This window comes from Orbicella faveolata, unplaced genomic scaffold, assembly GCF_042242905.1.
Source record: "Orbicella faveolata isolate gen_17 unplaced genomic scaffold, um_ofav_v1 contig_26, whole genome shotgun sequence".
NCBI classification, from domain to species: domain Eukaryota; kingdom Metazoa; phylum Cnidaria; class Anthozoa; order Scleractinia; family Merulinidae; genus Orbicella; species Orbicella faveolata.
The window spans coordinates 19,385,867-19,406,895 of NW_028301554.1; the positions used below are offsets into that span (position 1 = coordinate 19,385,867).

A 21,029-nucleotide genomic window follows, 5' to 3' on the forward strand; every position below is an offset into this window, starting at 1 on the left:
TGAACAGCCAATTAAGTTTGTTGCGGTACAATAGCAGTAACATCTACTAGAGTTAGATGACAAATTCAGTCACATTTATTGTCTGTTGGAAGAAGGAAGGCCACTGCTTACAAGCAGGAATTTGGGTTTGGAACCCGCACACGGAGAAACCAAGTGTGATTTTGCAGAAAATTTATCATTCATTATTGGAAGGAGAAACAATGCCTGTGAGTCGGTGATCTGATTTGGAATTCCACGTTTAATGCGAGGAATTCCAGATCAGAGCATCTGCTTGCTAGGAGAAACACTAATGTGACCGCTATTGGAATTACATCATTTGACACAAGAACATACCCATTGGAAAAACGAGACGTTTTTGCAATTTGCTTTCTAAAAGCAGTAGATGACACATTCAAATGCATTCATCGTTTGTAATGAAAGGACCAAAGCCTGCAAGCAGGTGATGCGGTTCTATGGTGGACCCTATCCGTTAAGACTCACCTAACTGTGATAGATAACAGATTAACTCTTAGAGGAAGAAGAACCATAACCTGCGAGCTGGATTTCTGATTTGGACTTTCGCGCTTCATGCGAGAAATTCCAAACCAGAGAGCCTGCTCGCTAGGAGGACCATCATTTGGACCGTTAAAATTTTATCATTTGGGACTCTGACACATTAAACACTGACCTAACTGTGGTAGATGACATAATGACTCTTAGAGGAAAGAGATTCATAGCCTGCAAGTGGAAATTCTGATTTAAAACTGCAAACCAGAAAATCTGCTCGCTAGGAGGACCATCAGTTGGAGCGTTATACCTTCATTCGATACACTGACACACTGACACACTCACTGAAAAACGATGGAGTGTCTTTGTCGTCTATAGCGCATTCAACTGAAATTATGGTTCGTAGGTCGAGGAAAGACTAGAAGCCTACGAACAGGATTTCTGGTTTGGAAATTTGCGCTTCATGGGAGAAACTCTAAGCTAGAGAGAGTGCTTGTTAGGAAAACCATCAATGGGAGCGTTATGCCTTCATTTGACACACTGATGCACTCACTGTAAAACGATGCGATTTAATTGTAGTTTAGGTATTCTAGTGGTAGAGGAGACATTCAAACGAAATCATACTTCGTCGGTTGAGGAAAGACCGGTAGCCTACGAGCAGAATTTCTGGTTTGGGATCTCGTGCTTCATGCGGGAAATTCCAAACCAGAAAGTCTGCTCGCAAGGTTCAACAAACTTTCATTAGACTTTTCACTCTCGTTAGACTTTCTTTTGACAGACTGACACATTTATCAGAAAACGATGTAGTCTATTTGTAATGTAGTTTTGCGAGCAGCAAATAAAATATTCAACAAAATTCATGGTTCGTCAGTCGAGGGACGACCAGTAGCCTACGAGCAGGATTTCTGGTTTGGAATTTCGCGCTTCATTGGAGAAACTCTAAGCCATAGAGTCTGCTTACTAGGAAGACCACTAATGTGACCGTTGTTTAGCACACCTGCAAACACAAACAAACGCCTTTGAAACTTACAGTACAGTTATACTAGATTCACATCAACGAGACTGAAACCAAAATGTACGTAAGCGTCGATCATGCGACACTTGAGTTTTGCATTGCCGATATATCGATGATTGTTATAGTGTACTAATCTACTCAGCCGAAAGAGGATGAAGGGTAAGTTGGCCTTGCATCACCTGATGGAACTGATTTATAATACTCGTACATCAGCATATCAAAACGAAGTCTTACTCGGGAACAGTCAGTTTGCGTTTCGCGCGATTTCCTGTGTTTAACAATAACAGACGTTCCCGCGCTTGACAGCCGTTGAGTGTTTTTCAGTCCACTGTGAATGCTGGAAAAATCCTGTAAAATGATGAAGCACTGGATTGGATCTAGTGAACCCAGCACTTGTTTGACCTCAAAAAGAAAATTAACGAGCTCTTTGAGGGGTTGGCGTTCTAGCTTTTATATGTTAGATATTTGATTTTTAGAGTCAAAAAAACTCGTTCACTTCTGATCGATTTCACAAAACTAATTTTCCTTACCTGGTCTACCCTTTGAAAGCGACTTTCTCTGATTTTGAGTCCTAAAAAAACGGTGAAACACAACTATAATGGAAAGTTTTCAAACTCTTCTAATGATAATGCTTATCAGTTTTAGGATTACCACTACGATGTCACGTGTTTACGTACCGCAACGCCCACGTGCTCCCTTGCTCCCATGGTAAATCGACAAATGCACAGCTTGATTCAACAGTTATGGATACGTCAAGCGGAGGAGGACTACGAAGCTTTCATTCCTCCCTACATGGCATTAACTTCTTTCTTTAATATTATCATTTTGTGTCCAACAGGAATATACGTAGGGAATCTTAATCGGGGTAATCCAGTCTATCACCCAAGAGTTTTCCGGTTCGACAATAAGAAATTTCACTATGAGGCATTAGCCAAACACGCTACTTTATCGAACATAAAAGTATACACCCACAGTACTCTATAGCTCAAATAATCGAAATAGCACACCGAAAATTGATAACGCTAAATAATAAAAGTAACGAGACAGACGAAAGATTGCATGTAAGGGAGGGTTTTATGCCGCACAAAAACATCTACAATGTTTACAATAATTGTTCTTCATATTTTAGTGACATGCAAGCTTCGAGAAAACAAAACTGTAATTAGCATAAACTAAAGACACTAGTTAAAAGACTTTAATATATCCTGATATATTGTACTTTGGCTGAAGAGCCTGCATTTGACTCATTCTTATTAATCTTATAGCTAAGACTTCATCTGATCTGTTTTTACATCGCGTTTCCTGAGGGTATTCACAACAACAACAGCAGTATTTCGGTCAGTTTCCCTGTTCCATCTGCTGGTCTACCACGAAGAAACATTTGGCGGCAAGCTGAACAGTGGTGCACGGCGTAGGGGCAGCAGAGGAGAATTTGGATTGACTTTCGTGGCTCAATTCTAATTCTGCAATTAACAGTTCTCATGCTATCTTGACTTGATGATGTTTTCATTGTCTCGAATTGATTTACTGACCTTCAATTAACTTAGTTATTTGTTATTGTGTATGCTTATGTCAGAACAAACCATATCACGATCGACCACTAAGTAATTAATTAGTGTCGTACTGAAGGTCAGAGCTCAGAACTGAATAGCTGAATTTCTGACGGGATTCAATATCACATTTTACCCAGCGTTTAATCCTAAGCAACTGGTAAAAATCGGGTACTAGTTTGCCAACATCGAGCAATTTGCCTACAGCTCTCGGCAAAATCGTTTACCAAATTTCAGTTCTCTAAAAAGTGACATCTCCTTCCAGTATTTTCTCGATTATAAATTTATTCATGAGGGGCTTTGGAGTGCAATAAATCTTTAATCAGCCACTTCATACTCTGCCTGCTTTAAAGAAGTCAGGTTAGTTCATGAATTCCCATTCTCTCGACGATACTCCCTGAGAACAGTATATCCCGATTAACACGCCTGTACTGTGGACTTTCATTGCCTGAGAAGGTAAGGAAATCTTATTAACAACTACCGAAAGCAGTAGTTTCGTTTACTTCCAGTATAACTATCGTCGAAGAATTGTGCTTGTGGACGGATGTAGGTTTCGTTCTTTTCGTGCGGGGCAGTTTTGGGACGGAATTTCATTCTAAATACGATTTGGTTACAGCAGGGAGCATTAATTGACTAGCGACAATCTGTTAAACCTCTTACGATAGCTGATTTACAAAACGTCCACTCAAGAAGTGATCAAACTCTGTAAAATACGGCGTTGAATCGTTAAGTGCTCGGCAGCGTTGAGAGATCGAAAAGATTCCGGACTGATGAGTTCTTCACTCACATGTAATCGATAACACAAGAAGACAAGCTAGGATCAATTACAGCTATAGGAACGAATTGCTTCAATACATTTCCTATGGCCAAAGATGGTTAAATGTTCCAAAATAACGCGTAAGAGCTCATTACTTTAAGATCGCCTGCAAACCTTGAGAACAAATTATTAAGTTCATGTTTCCTCACGGCTGATACTGATGTAAATGTTACTGACATGCAGAATCACGGCTCGATTGAGAACTCTTTATTTGTTTTCTCAGAGATGACTCACTATATAAAATCCAACATCTATGCCATACGAAGCTTTGAAACAATGAAGTAAATGTGTTTGCTATAAAACGTTTACTCGGAAATCACTTGAAGCTATTGTTACAAATGATATGTCCACCGAAAAATGGGAACATTTTCTAGAAGTTTGCTCTCTGTACAAGAAGATCCATCTCTGGCCATTTATAGAAAATTAATAAGTAATTAATGGTAAGCCTGCTGAGAAAAGGAGTGATAAATTAACACGATCCATCTCATTATTGGTGAAATTAATTTCACGACGGGTAAAAGAGAAAAAGGACTCAAACAAAACAAAACGTCACCGGTCTTCCTGCTTTTTTCAGGATGTTAATCACACTAATGGCGGTATTCTGTTGCGCCCTGTTCCCCTTCCTGGACCACCCCAAAGAAGTCTTCGGGGACAAGCTGGACAGTGGGCGTGCATGCAAGGACAACAGAGAAGAATTTGGTTTTGCTTTAGTTGGGCATGACCTCAGAAGCGTGTACGCTGACAATTTTGCTCGCTGCTACTTTGAATGCAGTTTAGAGGAAAGATGCCAAAGTGTGACGTTTCTCTGAAACGAGAAAGAATGTCAAATGAAGAAAGAAACAAAGAAGTCAAAACCTGGAGATTTTGTGGAAAATCCAGCTGCTACTTACATGGAGAATAACGATCGAGGTCTATTAACTCGCTGTTTTTGCACGACTGCCTAGATGCTTTTCAAATAACATTTGACAAGTAGCCCCTAGAAACAAATTCATATCCCCAAGAGGGGTGGGGTGGGAACCCCTTAGGGTTTTGTTCATAAATGACACAAAAATTATTTGCATTTAGTCGATAGAGGTCAGCTTGCTATGCAAAGTGAGATGCTTTATGCTGCCATCTTGCCGGGATTTCACTGTTTCCTCATGAAGTCAGGGAATATCGTAAAATGCTGATGAAATGAAAAAAAAAATTGCAATTTTACAATGCTTCTCGAGAACTGGAAAAATCGAGGAATTTCGTAAACGCAGTTGACTGACAACAATGAGACTTAGGTGGCCTCAAGTGATCCTCTCAACTGACTGACGGCCAGCCTTTTAGCTGGCCTCTGACAGACAACCAGGCTTTAAACTGGCAAATTACCAACATCTAACTGTTTGGATGAACTGATAGCAAACGCACAAACATTTGACAGACAACTGACAAACAACCAAAAGTGATTTTCGCCAAGTGAGTATGACTCTCTGATCATGGTTTCTTGCAGCAAAGAAAGGTTCAAAATCCTCGGTCCCAGGTTCTTCATGCAAAGATATTCTGATAAGCGGCGAGGCTCACGGAGATGGCGAGTACTGGATCGACCCAACAAACTCAGAGAACGCCTTCACAGTTTTCTGTGACATGACATCTGTTCAAGGTACATTGAACTAATATTTCCTTATTACAGGAAATTTTCTTGACACTTTAATTTCGCGATTGCGAAACTGAAGTGAATTAAAGATGACGCAAAAATTATTTCTAATGAAACGTTTCTAAAAGAAAGTTTCAAACTATTCTGAGACAATGTATTGGTCCTCGTCATTACTTTCGTCTTCCATGTAAACTTCAACCGACACCTCTTTGGTACAGCCATCAAACTGTCCGTTGTATTCACTGGTTTCTTCTAATTCTGTTCGACAAGCCGCTTACACCTCTCAACGGCTTCCACGTTCTTTGTGCAGGTACACGTAGCGAGTCGCACCGTTGCCTTCTTATTTAAGAGTAAATGCCTATAAAAATGGACCTAAATCGCCTATCAATGGCACAAGTCGAAAAATTGATTTCGCTTGTATTTTGTCCATAGATAGGTCCTAGTAAGAATAGAAACGGACCATAGTTAGTTTCTGCTAATACAGCTTTCTTTGGGAGAAATACGCCAAAATCGATTTCGACCCGATTGGGCTCAAAATCTACTTCCGGTTTTGCTGAATTTTCCGAATATTTGATTGCTTCGCGCTCCGCAGAACAGCTACTTGAGAATCTTTCAATGGATTTTATATTCAGTTCGGGTCTTCGTGGTATGACTGAGCGAAAAATAAAATAAATCAAAGTTAGTTTTGAGCCCGAAAAAAGATCAAACTGACACGCAAAATTTTACAGTGTGTCGCCAGAGAATTATTGCATGAAAACATCGCCATATTTTTCTATGGGCTATACCTTTAAATACCATAAAAACACTTTCTACGGGTTAAATATACACCCACCTGTTAGGCTATCAAAAAACATCTCTGGGCAAATGATTTCAAGTCGCCCGCCTTGGTCTGTGTTTCTCATAGATTTTGCCCAAAATCCGGCGTTGGAATGTAAACAATTGCGTGACGCGGATAGCCACTCTCGAGTAAAATATTCGTTTCCAGCAATCCGATGAAAGCAATTTTTGAAACGTTGTGTGGATAAAATAATGGAAAATGTTTTTTTTTTTTGTTTTCTTTTTTTGTTTAAGTTAGTATAAGTATGTATGTTTTTTCATTTGCATTGCAACACCCACGACATCCCTGATAAAGAACGTTTCTACAGTACTCCGGGAAATGATTTTAACACTTATTTATTTTATTGAATCACGGATAACTTACAATATAGTGGCAGTTTTAGAGATACACTTAACCAATCCTCTATGGTTTATGGCAATTGAATCATTGACTGACAAATAAAGTCAAGTGGAAATACCATAATTTCTATAAACTACTAACTGCGTGATGGCATCTCCGCTCTTCTAGCCGTGTAGAAAATTTGTACCTACACAATATACTCAAACTCAGCTAGAAAACCCGAAATTTCTTGAATTGAATTAGCCCAGGAAGAAACTGCGTTTAAGTTTCGATCATACTGGGAAAAAAATCCATCTTTTCTACTTTGGTTGTTTGATCAATTAACTGAAATTTGCGCATCATAACACTGGTAGACAAATAAACATTACAGTGGTTGATCTAGGACTAGGTTTACACTAAAGGAGTTTTTTTGGATTCGTAAAAGTTCCCGGATTCATCAATTTTAGAGTATTCGGATTAGTAGGGGTTTACAGTGAAAGGATATTCGGATTCTTAACCGTTTACACACGACGATAACTCCGGGAACATTCATGATGGAATGGTTAACAAGCAGTTTGTTGCCTCGACAACGAGAAACAAAATGCCTCCGAAAATAAGGCTAGGGGTAGGTTGAGACAGTCTGAAGTTTTCTTTCAACTCGCTGACCATGGTACTGTTGTCCATCATGTCAGGTCCCTCCAGGCATTTATTCTGGTTTTTCTTAATATCTAGAACCGTCGAGGTTTTCGATCGTGCCATCGTCGTCATCTGCGCAGTAAAGTATAAATTGGGTTTCTGAGGAGTATGGCATTACCCATTATAAAAGTGATTACCTACACCTGAAACAGCACGAGGTGATCACCCAGCGACCGCCATCAAATGGCCATCAATGTGCCTACGACTCGACTACGACTGGATCATGTAATCTGCCATTTTCGTTCCACCGCAAACTCAAAAGATCACAGGCCGAAAAATATCCGGATTCGAGAGAAAATCGTTTACACGACAAAACTCTCCAGATTCAAAAGTTTTCGGATTCAAGGTTCCCACTTTAAATTCCGAATTCAAAATCTCCGGAGAAACGACCAAACCGGGGAGGTTTTATTTCGGATTCGTCCACTTTTGTGTAAACGGCAAAATCAATCCGGCACTAAAACGTTCCGAATTCATCACGAATCCGGAACAATTTCCACTAGTGTAAACCTACAATCCTGGCCATAAGTTGTTGGGACACCTCCCCCTTTTGCGCGCTAAAACCCTCGATTTCAACTAGGTCCTTAACGTTTTAGAACAAAAGATGAATAGAAGCAAGTACAATTGACCCCCCTCCCCCCTAGCAATGTTGCATGAAAATGAAGCTATTCTGAAGACTAGATCAGATGTGGGAAAAAAGGAAAAAGGGACAATAGAAAGTGGTTAGACAGTTGTGTTGGAACCAAACGCGATTGCTGAAAAATCGCTATTATTGGAATAAGACGTGAATATCTATCTTCTCGTCTCTTTAGTTCGAGAATACTGTTCTAGGAGGCGAACAATTCTTGAAACGTGGCTATTCTGAAGCTATTGTCAAGGATTTTTTTCTTCAAGATTTTTATCAACATTGACAGGGGGAGAGGGGTAGGCGGGCTTGCGCGGTTTTGGTCTTAAGAGAGGCTGCCTGTGAAGTCATCTGCCGTAACTGTCCCAACACTTTTGACCAGGATTGCAGTCTTAAATGAACAGCGAACATCCATCTTGTTTTGTTAGCGGAAGTCGGTCACGGAAGAGCGAATTTCAATGAAATATATGTATAATTTGATTAAGCAATTAGCCAAAAATAGGTTGGCCGCCAAAACAGTTTAGGGTTTAGCCTAACTCTAACCTTAAGTTTTAAGACTGAAGAAAAAAAGAAAAAAAAACATTGAGCATTTCAGTTGTTTGAAACAGAAACATTCGCGCACAATGAACTATATGTATAGTACGTGCGTAACCTGGAAAGCAATCCGTCCAGCACAGTAATTGTTCAAATTAACAGCTTACCGAGACACTCGCACTGTCGATGCCTCTTATTTATGATTTAAACTTTTATGATTTGTTTACTTTACTTTTTCTGACTTTTTAGCCGGAGAAAAGGCACTAAATGTGTTGGTACAAATAAAAAGGTTTAACCGAAAATCGATCCGTCGAAATCAACAAATACAAATTTAATCACTGTAGCGTTCCTTCAGATCACGTAAGGCTACAAACCAACAATATCAACTTGTCATCACGCTTAACAAATGAACTTAGAACGATTTTCTTTCTAGAACTCGCTCTTGTAATTAGAATGATCAAAGAAAGAACGACAGCTTAAAACGACATAGCAGTAACACCCGAACTCCAAGTAAATTGCTTTTAATTGGCGTTTTTAATTAAAGAAATTTCCGAAGCGATGACTTTCAAAATATTAAAGTTAAAAGTGGTCCATTATGTTTTTCTTTTTTCACCCAAATGTTCTAAGATAGCCATCTGCGGTTTGTTGGAAACGAATTACGTATTCACGGTGGACGCCCGCGTCACGCAATTGTTTACATTCTCACGGCGGTTCAGGGAAAAAATTGTGAGAAGCACAGGCCAAGGCGGGCGACTTAAAACCATTTGCCCAGAGATATTTTTTGATTTTCAAACAGGTGGGTGTATAGTTAACCCGTAGAAAGTATTTTTATGACATTTAAAGTTATAGCCCATAGAAAAATATGGCGATATTTTAGTGCTATAATTCGTCTGCAACACATCGTAATATTTTGCGTTTCTGTTCGATCTTGTTTCGGGCTCAAACGAAACCTCGATTAATTTTATTTTTCGCTAAGTCATACCATGAAGACCTGAGCTGAATGTAAAGACCATTGAAAGATTCTTAAGTAGCTGCTGTGCGACGCGCAAAGCAACCAAATTTTCAGAAAATTTAGCATAACAGGAAGTAGATTTTGAGCTCAATCGGGGCAAAATAGTTTTTCGTAAATTTCTCCCCAAAAAAGCTGCATTAGCAGAAAATAACTATGGTCCGTTTGTTTACTAGCTAGGGCCAATCTATGGGCAAAAAATGAGCAAAATCGATTTTTCGACTTGTGCCGTTGTTTGGTCCATAGTTATGGGCACTGGCTCTTAAGTTGTGACCATCTGAAATGTGTTGATATAATAAACTCGAGGAATGACTTTGCTTTGATACTTTTAAATTAAGTCGTTTTACCCACCTCAGTTAAAAAAATGTTAAATCACATTGTCAAGGAAATAACCAAACTTGTAACGTTGGTAAAGTCGCGAAATTAGAGTGATTTCGCGAAATCGAGGCATTTATTTAAGTGTCGTTAAATATACGACCTCCGATATTTTTCTACAGCTGGCAAACACAGGGGAATTTGGGCTTTTGTATCACCAAACAAAAGCTAGGGAATATTCCATGTTTGCAGGCCCCTTTCTTTACGGCGTTCTCATCATTTTTCCTCCAACTTCTTTCACGTTTCTCGCTTTGAAAGGATGAAGGCGATCGCCATTTTGACTCCCGTCAACTTATGTTTTTTCATTGACTTGCCGTCTAAAGGTGTTAGAAAGAATTAGGCACTGAATAATTTATACTTCTGTCCGAAAAGAAGGTTAACTAATCTATGATTCATTCATTCTTGGTGTTTTACTCCCGCGCTTTGTTTCTCTTTAATTCAGGTGGGTGGACACTCATCAGCCGTTTTCTGATGAAAGGTGTAAATTCTCCACAAGATGCAGCTGTCGAGTCAGATTCTTACAGAGAGATCCTCTCTAACTACCACGCCAACAGCCAGTTCTTGCTGCGAGATGGCTTTAATCAGTTGAAGAACGACATGGGCTTCACTCAGATCCGGTTTTACTGTTATAAAAAGAAGAGAGACCGAGTGTTTCACATCGTAACCAAACAGAACACCAAGGGAGCTAACGTGGTGAAGTTTTTTACCGAGTCTGACACTATCCCTAGAGCTTGTGACTCTTTTACACGCCTCCCTGAAGACAACTCAACTCTGGCCGATAGTTGTAGTGATTGGGCTTTTGAGACAACAAATCGATGGGGACATGAAAATAACCTTAATAAAAGACGCCTCTATTCAAGGCCAATTTTGTGGGCGTGGAAACGATACTACACTCTTAGTGGTGACCCACTTACTTGTGATGACAAGTTAAATGAACTCGCTATGTCTAAGGGAGACAAATGGCAGATCTTTGTACGATAAGGCAATTGCTTTCAATGTTATAGAGCGATTTTCAGTTAAGTGTCAAAGGTAACAAATAATTGCTTTGGATTTGCTTCGCACGGCTTTATGATTGGTTTAAAGAAGGTCGAACCACTTATTTAACGAATCAAATTTAAAACCAAAACCAATTGCCAGGTCACGTGTTTTTTTCCCGCGCTTGGCGCCGGTGACATGCAATTCCTTCGATTTCTTTCTTGAAAACCTTTCCATATGAAGCTTTTCACGGAAAATTATCGTGCAATCAGAAGTATACTGGCATTTGTGAGCACGGCTTACATCCCTTTAGGGAGTTTAGCTGATTGAGACATTTTGTTTTTAATTTCCTCTCCATGCATTCTCGGTCCTTATTTTAATATATATAATTTATACATCATTTTATTTAAGTTTATTTTTTTAAGATGGCAGTGTGCTACACTTAGGCCAGGTGGGCGAACTGTTTGCAAAATATGCTTACTGAAGAACATAGCTCTGACTCAATTGGTTAGCACCTAAGTAAACGTCCTCACATCGTTAAAGTAAATATACCTAGAAATATAGATTGTTTTGGAATGATGAAGTTGACAGGCAGTGTTTTCTGCTGGTTTTGCTTTCGTCTTTGTTGTTGTTGTTGTTGTAAATAAGGAATCTTGTTTTACATATTGCAGAATATATAGTCAGGGGTGCTTACTGAAAGAGGCGTTTAATTATCTCATATCTATTGCTCATGCAAACAGATTCAATACATTGTTTGATATCGATATATCTGTTGTTAGTATCACCCAACTAGTGGACTAATGTAAATCCTGCATCTTGATTGGCTACGCAATTGGCGCAATCGAGCGTGACGCTTTCTTTCGTTTTATTCCCAAATAAATATTTCTTCAACTTGCATTTGCTAACTTTATTATTGCCTTTTCTGTTCGACTAGTTGGGTGATACTAAAACAATTAGACTCTTCACCCTCAAGGGCCACGGGTCAATAGCACATTCGGCTTCGCTTCATGGGCTAATTCTTAAATAGCACGTCTCCACAAATCATGTAACCATATAAACTAAAATTTTCGTCGACGAAAAACTGAATAAAACAGAGTTCCCTTAAAGATCCTTAAAATATTTGTTTCTAAGTTCATTAACTTTCTTGGCTTTTCACTATGGAAATGAGAGAGGGGGGCTTATTGAAATGATCTTGAGGCTTAGGAGAGGAGTTTGGTCTTTTAGAAATGGGACTCGGCTCGACAGTTCTTACGAAATATGCATTTGAATTTATATCATAGGGTTAGGGTTTGCGAATGCTTCGATTTAAATGCGTTTGTTTTATTGGCCGATTGCACTTTGCTGAATCCTCTAGGACACATACGCTTCTCCCGCTCATAACATGATAAGAGTTTTTACTACTATATAGTACTAAATATTGAGGTTAAATGAAGGCATTTAAGCCGGCCTACTCTTAGATCGTGAGCAGGTTTAGTCGTGACTGGTTCACACACGAGAACAAACGACACTAGTTAACTATTTATGACTGAGTAAAATTAGTTTCACCTTTTCTAAATATTAAATATGACATTTTGCCCGAACAAGTAGACCATTCCATGTCGTGAGTTTTTTGGCTAATAGTGAGATTTTCTATAATTGTTCTATGTAACTACTTCCTTCCTGACCGTTTGTTCTAACGGTGTACAATGGTTGTTTTATATAAAACGGTTGTTTTTGTCCTAATATTTCTTAATTTTAGTAATTTCTTTAGTTGAATTACGATGTCTGTACTCCATCTTACTCTTTATGCGCGTTATTCGTTTCGGAAAAGTCCTTAGCCGTCCCTCGACCAGCAAAAGAAACGCTACAATCTTGTATTTTGTCGAGAACGTTAGCCTATCTCGTTCCCAAATCTCTTCGTCCACAAGAGATCTGGGAACGAGATTAACATTCTCAACGAAATGCAATAGCCACGTTCGATATATCAAAATTCTAACATGGCTCCGAGGCTTTCAGGAAAAAATTGCAAATTTGTTAAGTTTCCTTTGTCTCTCAATTCCCAAAGGAGACTTGAACACAAAGAAAGCACCTCCAAATATAGAAGTTTGCCCTGAAAGCCTCGGAGCCATGTCCGAATATTGATATGTCGAACGTGGCCTATTGCTAGATTGCAACGTTTATTTTATTTTCGTTGATTTTAAGGACAGCTAAGAACTTTTTAGAGATGATCAACCCACATTCAGAGCCACCAGTCTGCTTACTGAACCTTTTGTCTGTTAAGGTTTTATTGCCGTTACCCGTTTGGTTTTCTTCAAATCCTATTTACTACCTGGCGAGAGCAAACCGCACGATTACGTGAGAAAATGACACTTATTTTAGTATCAGCTTGGGAGCGGAGCTAATCCACTTCTCCTGAAACTGTAAACTTCAAAGTAATAAGTCACAGTTGAGTCTAACCTAATTGCAACATTAGGGCCATTTATACGAGGAAAATAATCCGCGGCTTGTGTAAGACGCGAACTTGACCATTTATAGGAGCGTGGCTTACACAAGACGCGAAGAGCTCGTATAAACGGTTCACGGCTCGTTCGCGACTAATGCCTCGCTTCGGTGTTCGTTGTCATAACGAGCAACCAGGAGCAACGAAACGAGACGGCAGGCTTCTTCGCGAAGAAAACGATGACTCTTCGGGTTTTTATTAAAAACTAAGCTTCAGTTAAGTATTTTGCACTACGGCTTCTAAATGAAATTTTTTGAGTCTGAAAAAATATGAACGAAAGCCGAGACAAGCTGGACGAGGGCGATCAAGAATGGTGGGAGCGCAATGTGCAGGAGCTGGATCTACATCTTACATTTTGACCGAGAATTCAGGCAAAACTTCAGGCTTTAACCGAGAATTCAGGCTTGTGCAGTGTGAGTTCGCGTCTTACGTAAGCCGCAAACAAGCCGCGATACCGTTTATACGAGTGGCTTCGCGTCTTACATAAGCCGAAGCTTATTTAAGCCGAACTCAAAACCCTCGTCTTACACAAGCCGCGGATAACATAAGCCGCTGGCTAAAACTGGCCAAAATGTACCGTTTATACGGTAAGTTCGCGTCTTATTTAATCCGCGGCTTGTGCAAGCCGCGGATTATTTTTCTCGTATAAATGACCCTGTTATAACAACCACTTGTCCATGACTCCATGTTATCTTTGTCCCAAGCTGAGTTTACCTAGTTTAAACTGAAATTATTTTTCAACCATTCTTTATTTCTAGTTCAGAGCATAATCGTGGACTAAAACAGGCCGTTACCTACCGCTGGGCCGAACTGAATAGTCTAATAAATTTTATGCGTGTAACCGGCTCAGAACTAAAATTCTTAAATTCTGTCTGATAACGACTGAATTCAAGAACGAACACGAAACCATGATTTACACCAGTATCGTCGACTTTAACAGTTGGTAGTAGCAGCAGCGTCTAGAGGACTTCCAACAATGAAATCACAAATGCCAACATTTTTCTTATGGATACATTCATAAAGGGCTTCAAGGTACAATAAATCTTTAATCAGACATTTCATACCTGTCCTGGCGTAGGGAAGTCCATAATGTTCTAGTTCTCTCAGCGACACGGTCACCGGCCATTCGATTGACCGACTATCCTTTGTGTTATCCAAAATTACGTGCAGTTTTAAACTCAGTGAATTAGCTCAGACATCAAGTCAATAACTTCAAACAAGAAGATTACAAAGTTTTATTCATCAGTTGGTTGATAACGAGAACCGTGAGCAGTTAATGACAAAACCGTCGATACTTTGTGTTAAGAACTCAGTGAGACAGACTTCAATGATGATTGTTAGTACGTGCATAAATCCTATGTCACAATCACAAATGGCTGTCGTTAGTAAGTGCGGTAAAAGATAATTAAATGTCAGCTCTTAAAAAGGTATCCTAATCAGTATAGTCGAGAGAAATAGTAGAAAATTTTAACAATTCTTACTTTTTCAACTAGTACACCATTGTTTGTTTACATCTCTCAAGTTGTTAAGTGCGGATAAGTTTCAAAACATTTTATCTACCTGGATTATTCATACATTCCTGTTTCGGTGGAAATTTGAACAGTTCTTTCTCCGACTACTTTTTCAAGATAATTCTATTCATCAGCTTTATACCAGATCTTTTGGAATTTTACATCGAAATTTTGAAAGAACGAATTATGGGAGATTCTCTGATTTACAACAACTTGTCAGCCTAAGAAAAAATTGAAACTTTCTGTTCAAAAACAACTTTATGACTACGAAAGAAATAGTAGTTATATTGATATCTATTACAGCTGTTTTCCAGACTTAGCTGGAAAGGCCACTAGAAATTATGTGAATTTGAAATTAATTGCTAATACTAGCGGCGGACCTCTTTAGTAACGTTTGAATGAGCCCCAATGATAATCAACATAAGTGACACCGTGGGTTTATAACAACTCGAAGCAAATGTACGTCACCAAAAAACCCCGTGGCCTCGGGATTAGTTTCGCTTTTAAATCTGATTGGTTAAATAAGTGGCATAAGCTTTAAACCAATCACAACGTTGCGTAAAACAAAGTACTCATGTCTTACTTTAGACACTTAGTTGAAAACCGTTCTAAAGAACTGAAAATAAATCCCCTATCGCACAAAAATACGCCATGTGTCTCCCAAAGACACGGCGTTCTCGTCTGTAAAGTCATCACACAAGAGCGAGCGTGGATCGTTGTTCTGAATATAAAGCGCATAGTAATTTTCACATGCCCACAAAATTGGTCTCGAAAACAAGCGTACAGCGTTGAGAACGCTGCTATGCCCCCATCGGTCTTTCGTACTATAGCCCCACATATCACAGTTTCTAGCCAAAGTTGAGTTGTCATCAGGGAGGCGTGTAAAAGAGTCACAAGCTTTAGGCTGAGTGTCAGACTCGGTAAAAAACATTGCTGGTCATGATGTGAAACACTCCGCCCGCCTTCTTTCTAAAACAGTAAAACCGGATCTGAGTGAAGCCCATGTCGTTTTTCAACTGATTGAAGCCATCTCGCAACAAGTAGTGTTTATTGGAGCTGTGGTTGGACAGGATTTCTCTGTAAGAATCTGACTCCACATCTGCATCTTGTGGAGAATTTAGATCTTTCATCAGAAAACGACTGATAGGAGTCCATCCACCTGAAAGAGAAAATAGTAAGGTCCAACTTTAAAGGTAATCATCCTGGAGCAGCAAAGCAGTTGGCTTTCATTTTTATTGGAAATGCATGTTTTTCTCTGGTAGTTTTCAAGGCATACTTTTTACAACAAAATAGAGTGACGCTGCAATCTTTTCTGAGCAACAACAAAAGTGGTTTCAAATTTTATTGGATCGTCTCTTTTAACGTACCTTGATCAGTTGTCATGTCACAGAAAACTCTGAGCGGGTCCCCTGAGGATGTTGGTTTGATCGAGTACTCACCTTCCCCCTGAGCCTCGCCGGTTATTAGAATATCTTTGCAGGAGGAGCCTGGAACCAAGAGTGTCGAACCTTTCTTTGCTGCAAGAAACGTCATACATTACAACGGGACACTCCATGTGTATTTCGTTGCTTTAATTATGCAATCTACAGTCATAGATTCTAAAGGGTATCCTGCCAGTGTTCCTGTGTTTGGTCTCTCCATTCCACTTGTGTTCTTGTAGGAAGTTAAAACTGTCCATAGTCTTAGTTAATTATCGCCTCGTGTCGCTTGGAAACTGATGGTTATTTGATGGTTATCAAGGCGGTAGACATTAAGTTGTGCTCTTGAACAAGAAAGTCACTCTCACAACATCCCCCTCCAACCTGGCGTATCAAACAGGTACCAGCGAAATTAATATTAGGGGGTAACCCGACACAATGGACTAGCATCCCATCCAGGGGAAGTTGAAGAGAGACAGGGATAAGTTCCGGTGGTATGGGACATTTGGCCTGGCACAGTCATAATTCACCTTTCCATTTTTTTCCTTTACAGAAGTCATCCCTGCAATTTTGTACATCGTGATTGGCCGATATTCATTGTAAGATGAGTGGAGGTTAACTCTCCATCCAACCTGGTCCTTTTCAAAAAAACAAAACAGCTGAAAGGACAAACCTCGGAAGTTGTTTTCCATATAAGTAGCAGCTGGATTTTCCACAAAATCATCAGGTCTTGATTGCTTTGTTTTGATTTTCATTTGACATTCCTTCTTGTTCCAGAGAAACGTCACACTTTGACATCTTTCCTCTAAACTGCATTCAAAGAAGCAGCGAGCAAAATTGTCAGCGTGCACGCTTCTGAAGTCATGCCCAGCTAAAGCAAACCCAAACTCTTCTCTGTTGTCCTCACATGCACGCCCACTGTTTGGCTTGTACCCGGAGACTTCTATGGGGTGGATCAAGAAGCGGAGCAGGGCAAACCAGAATACCGCCGTTGTGTATAACATCCTAAAACATGCAAGACAACCGTGAAATCTTTGCAAGTGAATGTATGAAACATCATATATTTGAATTGCAGAGAAAGATGAAGACATGACTGATCATCGCAGTTATATACACAACTTAAGCAGCTGTGAAATTAAAGCCTGAAAAAAATCAGGCTTGAACGGGATTTCCCAACCAGCACGAGAATTGTAACCAGTGCGGTATAAGCGGGGACCTACCTTGCTACACTTAAATCAGGGGTGCTGAGATTACTTTCTCGAGTCAAACTGCAAACTGAAGAGACTTTGCACCAGTATTGGGCCAGGATTTACGTTTTCTTCTCAGACGGTCAGAGAGGGTTCATAGGCCATCTTTTCCACCGTATGATTGCGTAAGCTATTGCTGTTCAGTTTGGCAAATGTTCGTTGCTAAATTTCCTAACACTGAAGTAACTAAGGGTTAGGATATTTAAGAGACGGTACAGCAACCGTCGTAACAATTGACAAGATGACTTTTCTGTCAGTGATCCAGGCATACTCCAAGTTTTCCAGCTAAGAGTCGAACTTATGCGACTGACCTGCTGGCTAACTAGTCAAGATGTTCTACCACTGAGCTACGAGAGGCTCGTGGGAGTTAAGGCCATTAAGAGCAGCTTCGTCTAAATATCAACTAGACTTGGAAATAGCGAAAAAATCGAATTCCTTCAAACTCGCCTAGAATGAAGCCCTACGGGCACTAGTTACAAAAATATTGTTTTAAGTTCGATAAATCAAAAATTATTTTTTTCCCGCAATTTTTTCGTTTCGATGCCCCAAATCGGCCAAAATCCATCGAAAATGAGCGGCATATTCAGAGGCTCGTAAACTCAAAAGTAAAAATCTTCATTACAAACTGATTGCACGTCGTATTTGTATTTCCTTTCTTGTCTATTTAGAGCTAAATAGATCGTGATTTGATTAGAACAAAAATATTTGATGAATTTTCTAAATTAACGACCCAAGACAGTTTTACAAGAGGTCTACATTTAGCCTATTTTCAAATGCTGAAAAGGCGTTCTGGTACACGGCTTTTCCCAAAACGCCTAGTTTGGTCTGAAAGAGCATTGTTTCTTCTTTAAATTAGTGAAATAAAATTTTTGGGTAAATAAAATAACGAGCGATGAGATAGCGAACTAAATGCAGCACTTCTTCCTGAAAACGTGACCGTTGACCCAAGTGTAACGAAACTGATTACTGCAAGAAAACCCTGGAAGAAAAGCAAACGCTTCGTTATTTTGAAACAATTTCTAAGGATATCTCTCCGAAACCATGATTGCAAGAAACTATTTCCAGATATGAAATCTTACAGGGTGAAGGAAGGAGCTAAAGGGCGCATTTCGACACAATAACTTTGTTTGCTGAGAATTGAATTGAAGTCAATTCCAGTGAAATTTGCAAACTTGAAGTATGTTAGCCGATACTTACCTGATTATTTATATTTATAGAAGAGTCGTCTTCTTGGATTAACCTTCAAAAGAAGCTGGACCCAGATTTGGAAACCTCTAAAAGAGGAAATGCTTGTTTAATGTTCCGTGACCTGCCCGCTGCTATAAATTCCATGCACATGCCAACCGCATGTTTGTCGTAAAACCAACTGAACTCCACTGACAGTTTCCATGGGCAACTCCAAAATAAATAATCGATCCCAAAAATGTAAAGTGAAATTGGCTGTCTTCATGAACAGTTAGAAGCTAGAGTCAAGTTCCATTACCTTTTAAAAGTGCTTGATTTTACTTTGTTCACTCAGTAGTTACTGTCACGTTCGAATACTGCGTATTATTATGTGGCTAGCTCCGTGAGCGGGCAAGATGAATCAAATCCTGCGCTGTGATTGGCTACCCGAGCGGGCAAGATGGAGCTATCTTGCCCGCTCGGGACTACCCGCCGTGTCCCGCAAGAAAAATTTCCGCGAAAGCCATATAATAAATCCTTTATTGACCAAGCTTGTTCGGTCAAGATGGCTGGATATTGACCTCGTTCTTTTTTGCGAGTTTATGGACCTCGACTCCGTCTCGGTCCATAAACACGCAAAAAAAGAACTTGGCCAATATCCAGCCATCTTGACCTCACACTTGGTCAATAACCCATACGTATCGGTCACGCCAAAACACTGCAGACCGTGCAGACTGAGTAAGTTTCCCATACAAAGTCTCGTACGCGTTTGTCTATTCAATCAAAAGTCAAATACTGCGCTTGTGCAGCCTGTGGATAAATGACAAACTTTCAGACATATTTAACACTATTTTGTAACTAAACCCAAAAAAAAGGAGTCACAGTGAAAAGCCCAAACAAGTGTCTGCAGTCTGTACGGTCTGCACTGTTTTGGCGTGACCGATTTGCGGTATTCGAACGTGAGAGTAGTGAACAAAGTCGACGCAAACAAATAAAATCAAGCACTTTTTAAAGGTAATGGAACTTGACTCTAGCTTCTAACTGTTCATGAAGACATGCGGTTGGCATGTGCATGGAATTTATAGTAGCGGGCAGGACACGGAACATTAAACATTTCTTCTTTTAGAGGTTTCCAAATCTGGGTCCAGCTTCTAACATACTTCAAGGAGGTTCCCAATAGGTTTAGCGGGATGCGGGATTTGGCTTTTTTTCGCCGTGATATTTGGGATTTGAGCTGAAAACAGGGGCGGGAAGCGGAAATTACAATTACGAGCGGGAGCGGGATTTCGTGTTTTTGTGGGGTTGGGACGCGGGATTTGCAAGGGGAACAGAGCGGGATACAGGATTTCAATTCTTACGTGACTTCAGAAATTGTTATTGACCAGCGCAAAACCACAAGCTGGCAGAAACGAACCATATAGCTGTGTCAGGTTTCGAGTAATGAATAGCAACCGCTCTCACCCTGCAAGCAGAGCCTTTTCTTACGGTACATATTCAAAAAAGCGATAAAAGAGGCTCTGCTCGCAGGGTGAACCGCTCTGTACCCTGTCAGGTTCTGTCAAATGTATCGTCCATTTCCGACATTTTCGATGCTTGCGTCTGTAACCTTGACCTCCCGATCTTTTCTAGTTTTTCTAGTCTCTCGACCTTTTCCAAAGCGCTTGGCTTGTTTTGGCCAGGATGACCAAACCGAATGGCGGTGATAGTGATTTAACGAACGAAGTATGCGACATTACGAATTGCGTCATCATATACTAGACCATATTACGAAGAGGTTGTGCGAACAGGGATGCCTTCATTCGGAAAGAAAAGTTCTGAGCCCTGATTTCAAGTAAAGTGAAGACGCTGAAAGCTTTGAAAGAAACTGTCAAGTGTGTTTCCGGCCGTCTCTTGAATATGGGAATGAACAATCTTTTTCTCTCACTGATACGTGGACAAAAGGAAACAAGATAGTAAACCGTTTACAGAAAGAAACGTTATAATCATTTGTGCTTACTTATCTGCTACCCATTGAATTCTTTTGCGATCTTTTATGCAATATCTTGTTTTAAAAAGTTTGTGTCAATAATTAAATTAATTATTAATTTAAAAATTAATAATTAACGCAGAAACGTCCTTGAAAATTAGGCGGGATCGGGATTTCCAGGCAAAAAGGGGCGGGATGGCGGGATTAACAAGAAAAAATGGGCGGGAAAGCGGGATCTGAGAACCCTATTGTGGACCCTCTTCAAGTTTGCAAATTTCACTGGAATTGACTTCAACTCAATTCTCAGCAAAATGCGTCCTTTAGCTCCTTCTTTGACCCTGTAAGATTTCATATCTGGAAATAGTTTCTTGCAATCATGGTTTCGGAG

The 21,029-nt window shown here is 39.8% G+C and overlaps 1 protein-coding gene and 1 pseudogene across 2 annotated transcripts; one reads left to right on the forward strand and one right to left on the reverse strand.

Annotated features, from left to right (window-relative positions):
• Positions 1–635: 635 nt before the first annotated feature.
• On the forward strand, positions 636–11,973 carry LOC149108447 (uncharacterized). The gene is made up of 3 exons (XM_089296105.1): positions 636–4,777; positions 5,346–5,495; positions 10,324–11,973. Exons 1-3 carry the CDS (start codon positions 4,696–4,698, stop codon positions 10,860–10,862), a joined length of 771 nt encoding a protein of 256 aa, XP_089152231.1. The 5' UTR covers positions 636–4,695; the 3' UTR covers positions 10,863–11,973.
• Positions 11,974–14,561: 2,588 nt separating this feature from the next.
• LOC149108448 (uncharacterized) lies at positions 14,562–20,947 on the reverse strand (annotated as a pseudogene). The gene is made up of 4 exons (XR_016209079.1): positions 18,709–20,947; positions 16,938–17,269; positions 16,214–16,363; positions 14,562–16,005 (listed from the first exon to the last, which is right to left on the reverse strand). The product of XR_016209079.1 is annotated as an uncharacterized LOC149108448 (transcript).
• Positions 20,948–21,029: the final 82 nt, after the last annotated feature.

Excerpts from the sequence above, each read along its gene's own strand:
- LOC149108447 (XM_089296105.1), top strand. The coding sequence starts at position 4,696 with ATGAAGAAAGAAACAAAGAAGTCAAAACCTGGAGATTTTGTGGAAAAT. Across the intron at positions 4,778-5,345 it reads CATGGAGAATAACGATCGAG|CAAAGAAAGGTTCAAAATCC; the intron begins GTCTATTAACTC and ends GGTTTCTTGCAG. Across the intron at positions 5,496-10,323 it reads TGACATGACATCTGTTCAAG|GTGGGTGGACACTCATCAGC; the intron begins GTACATTGAACT and ends TCTTTAATTCAG.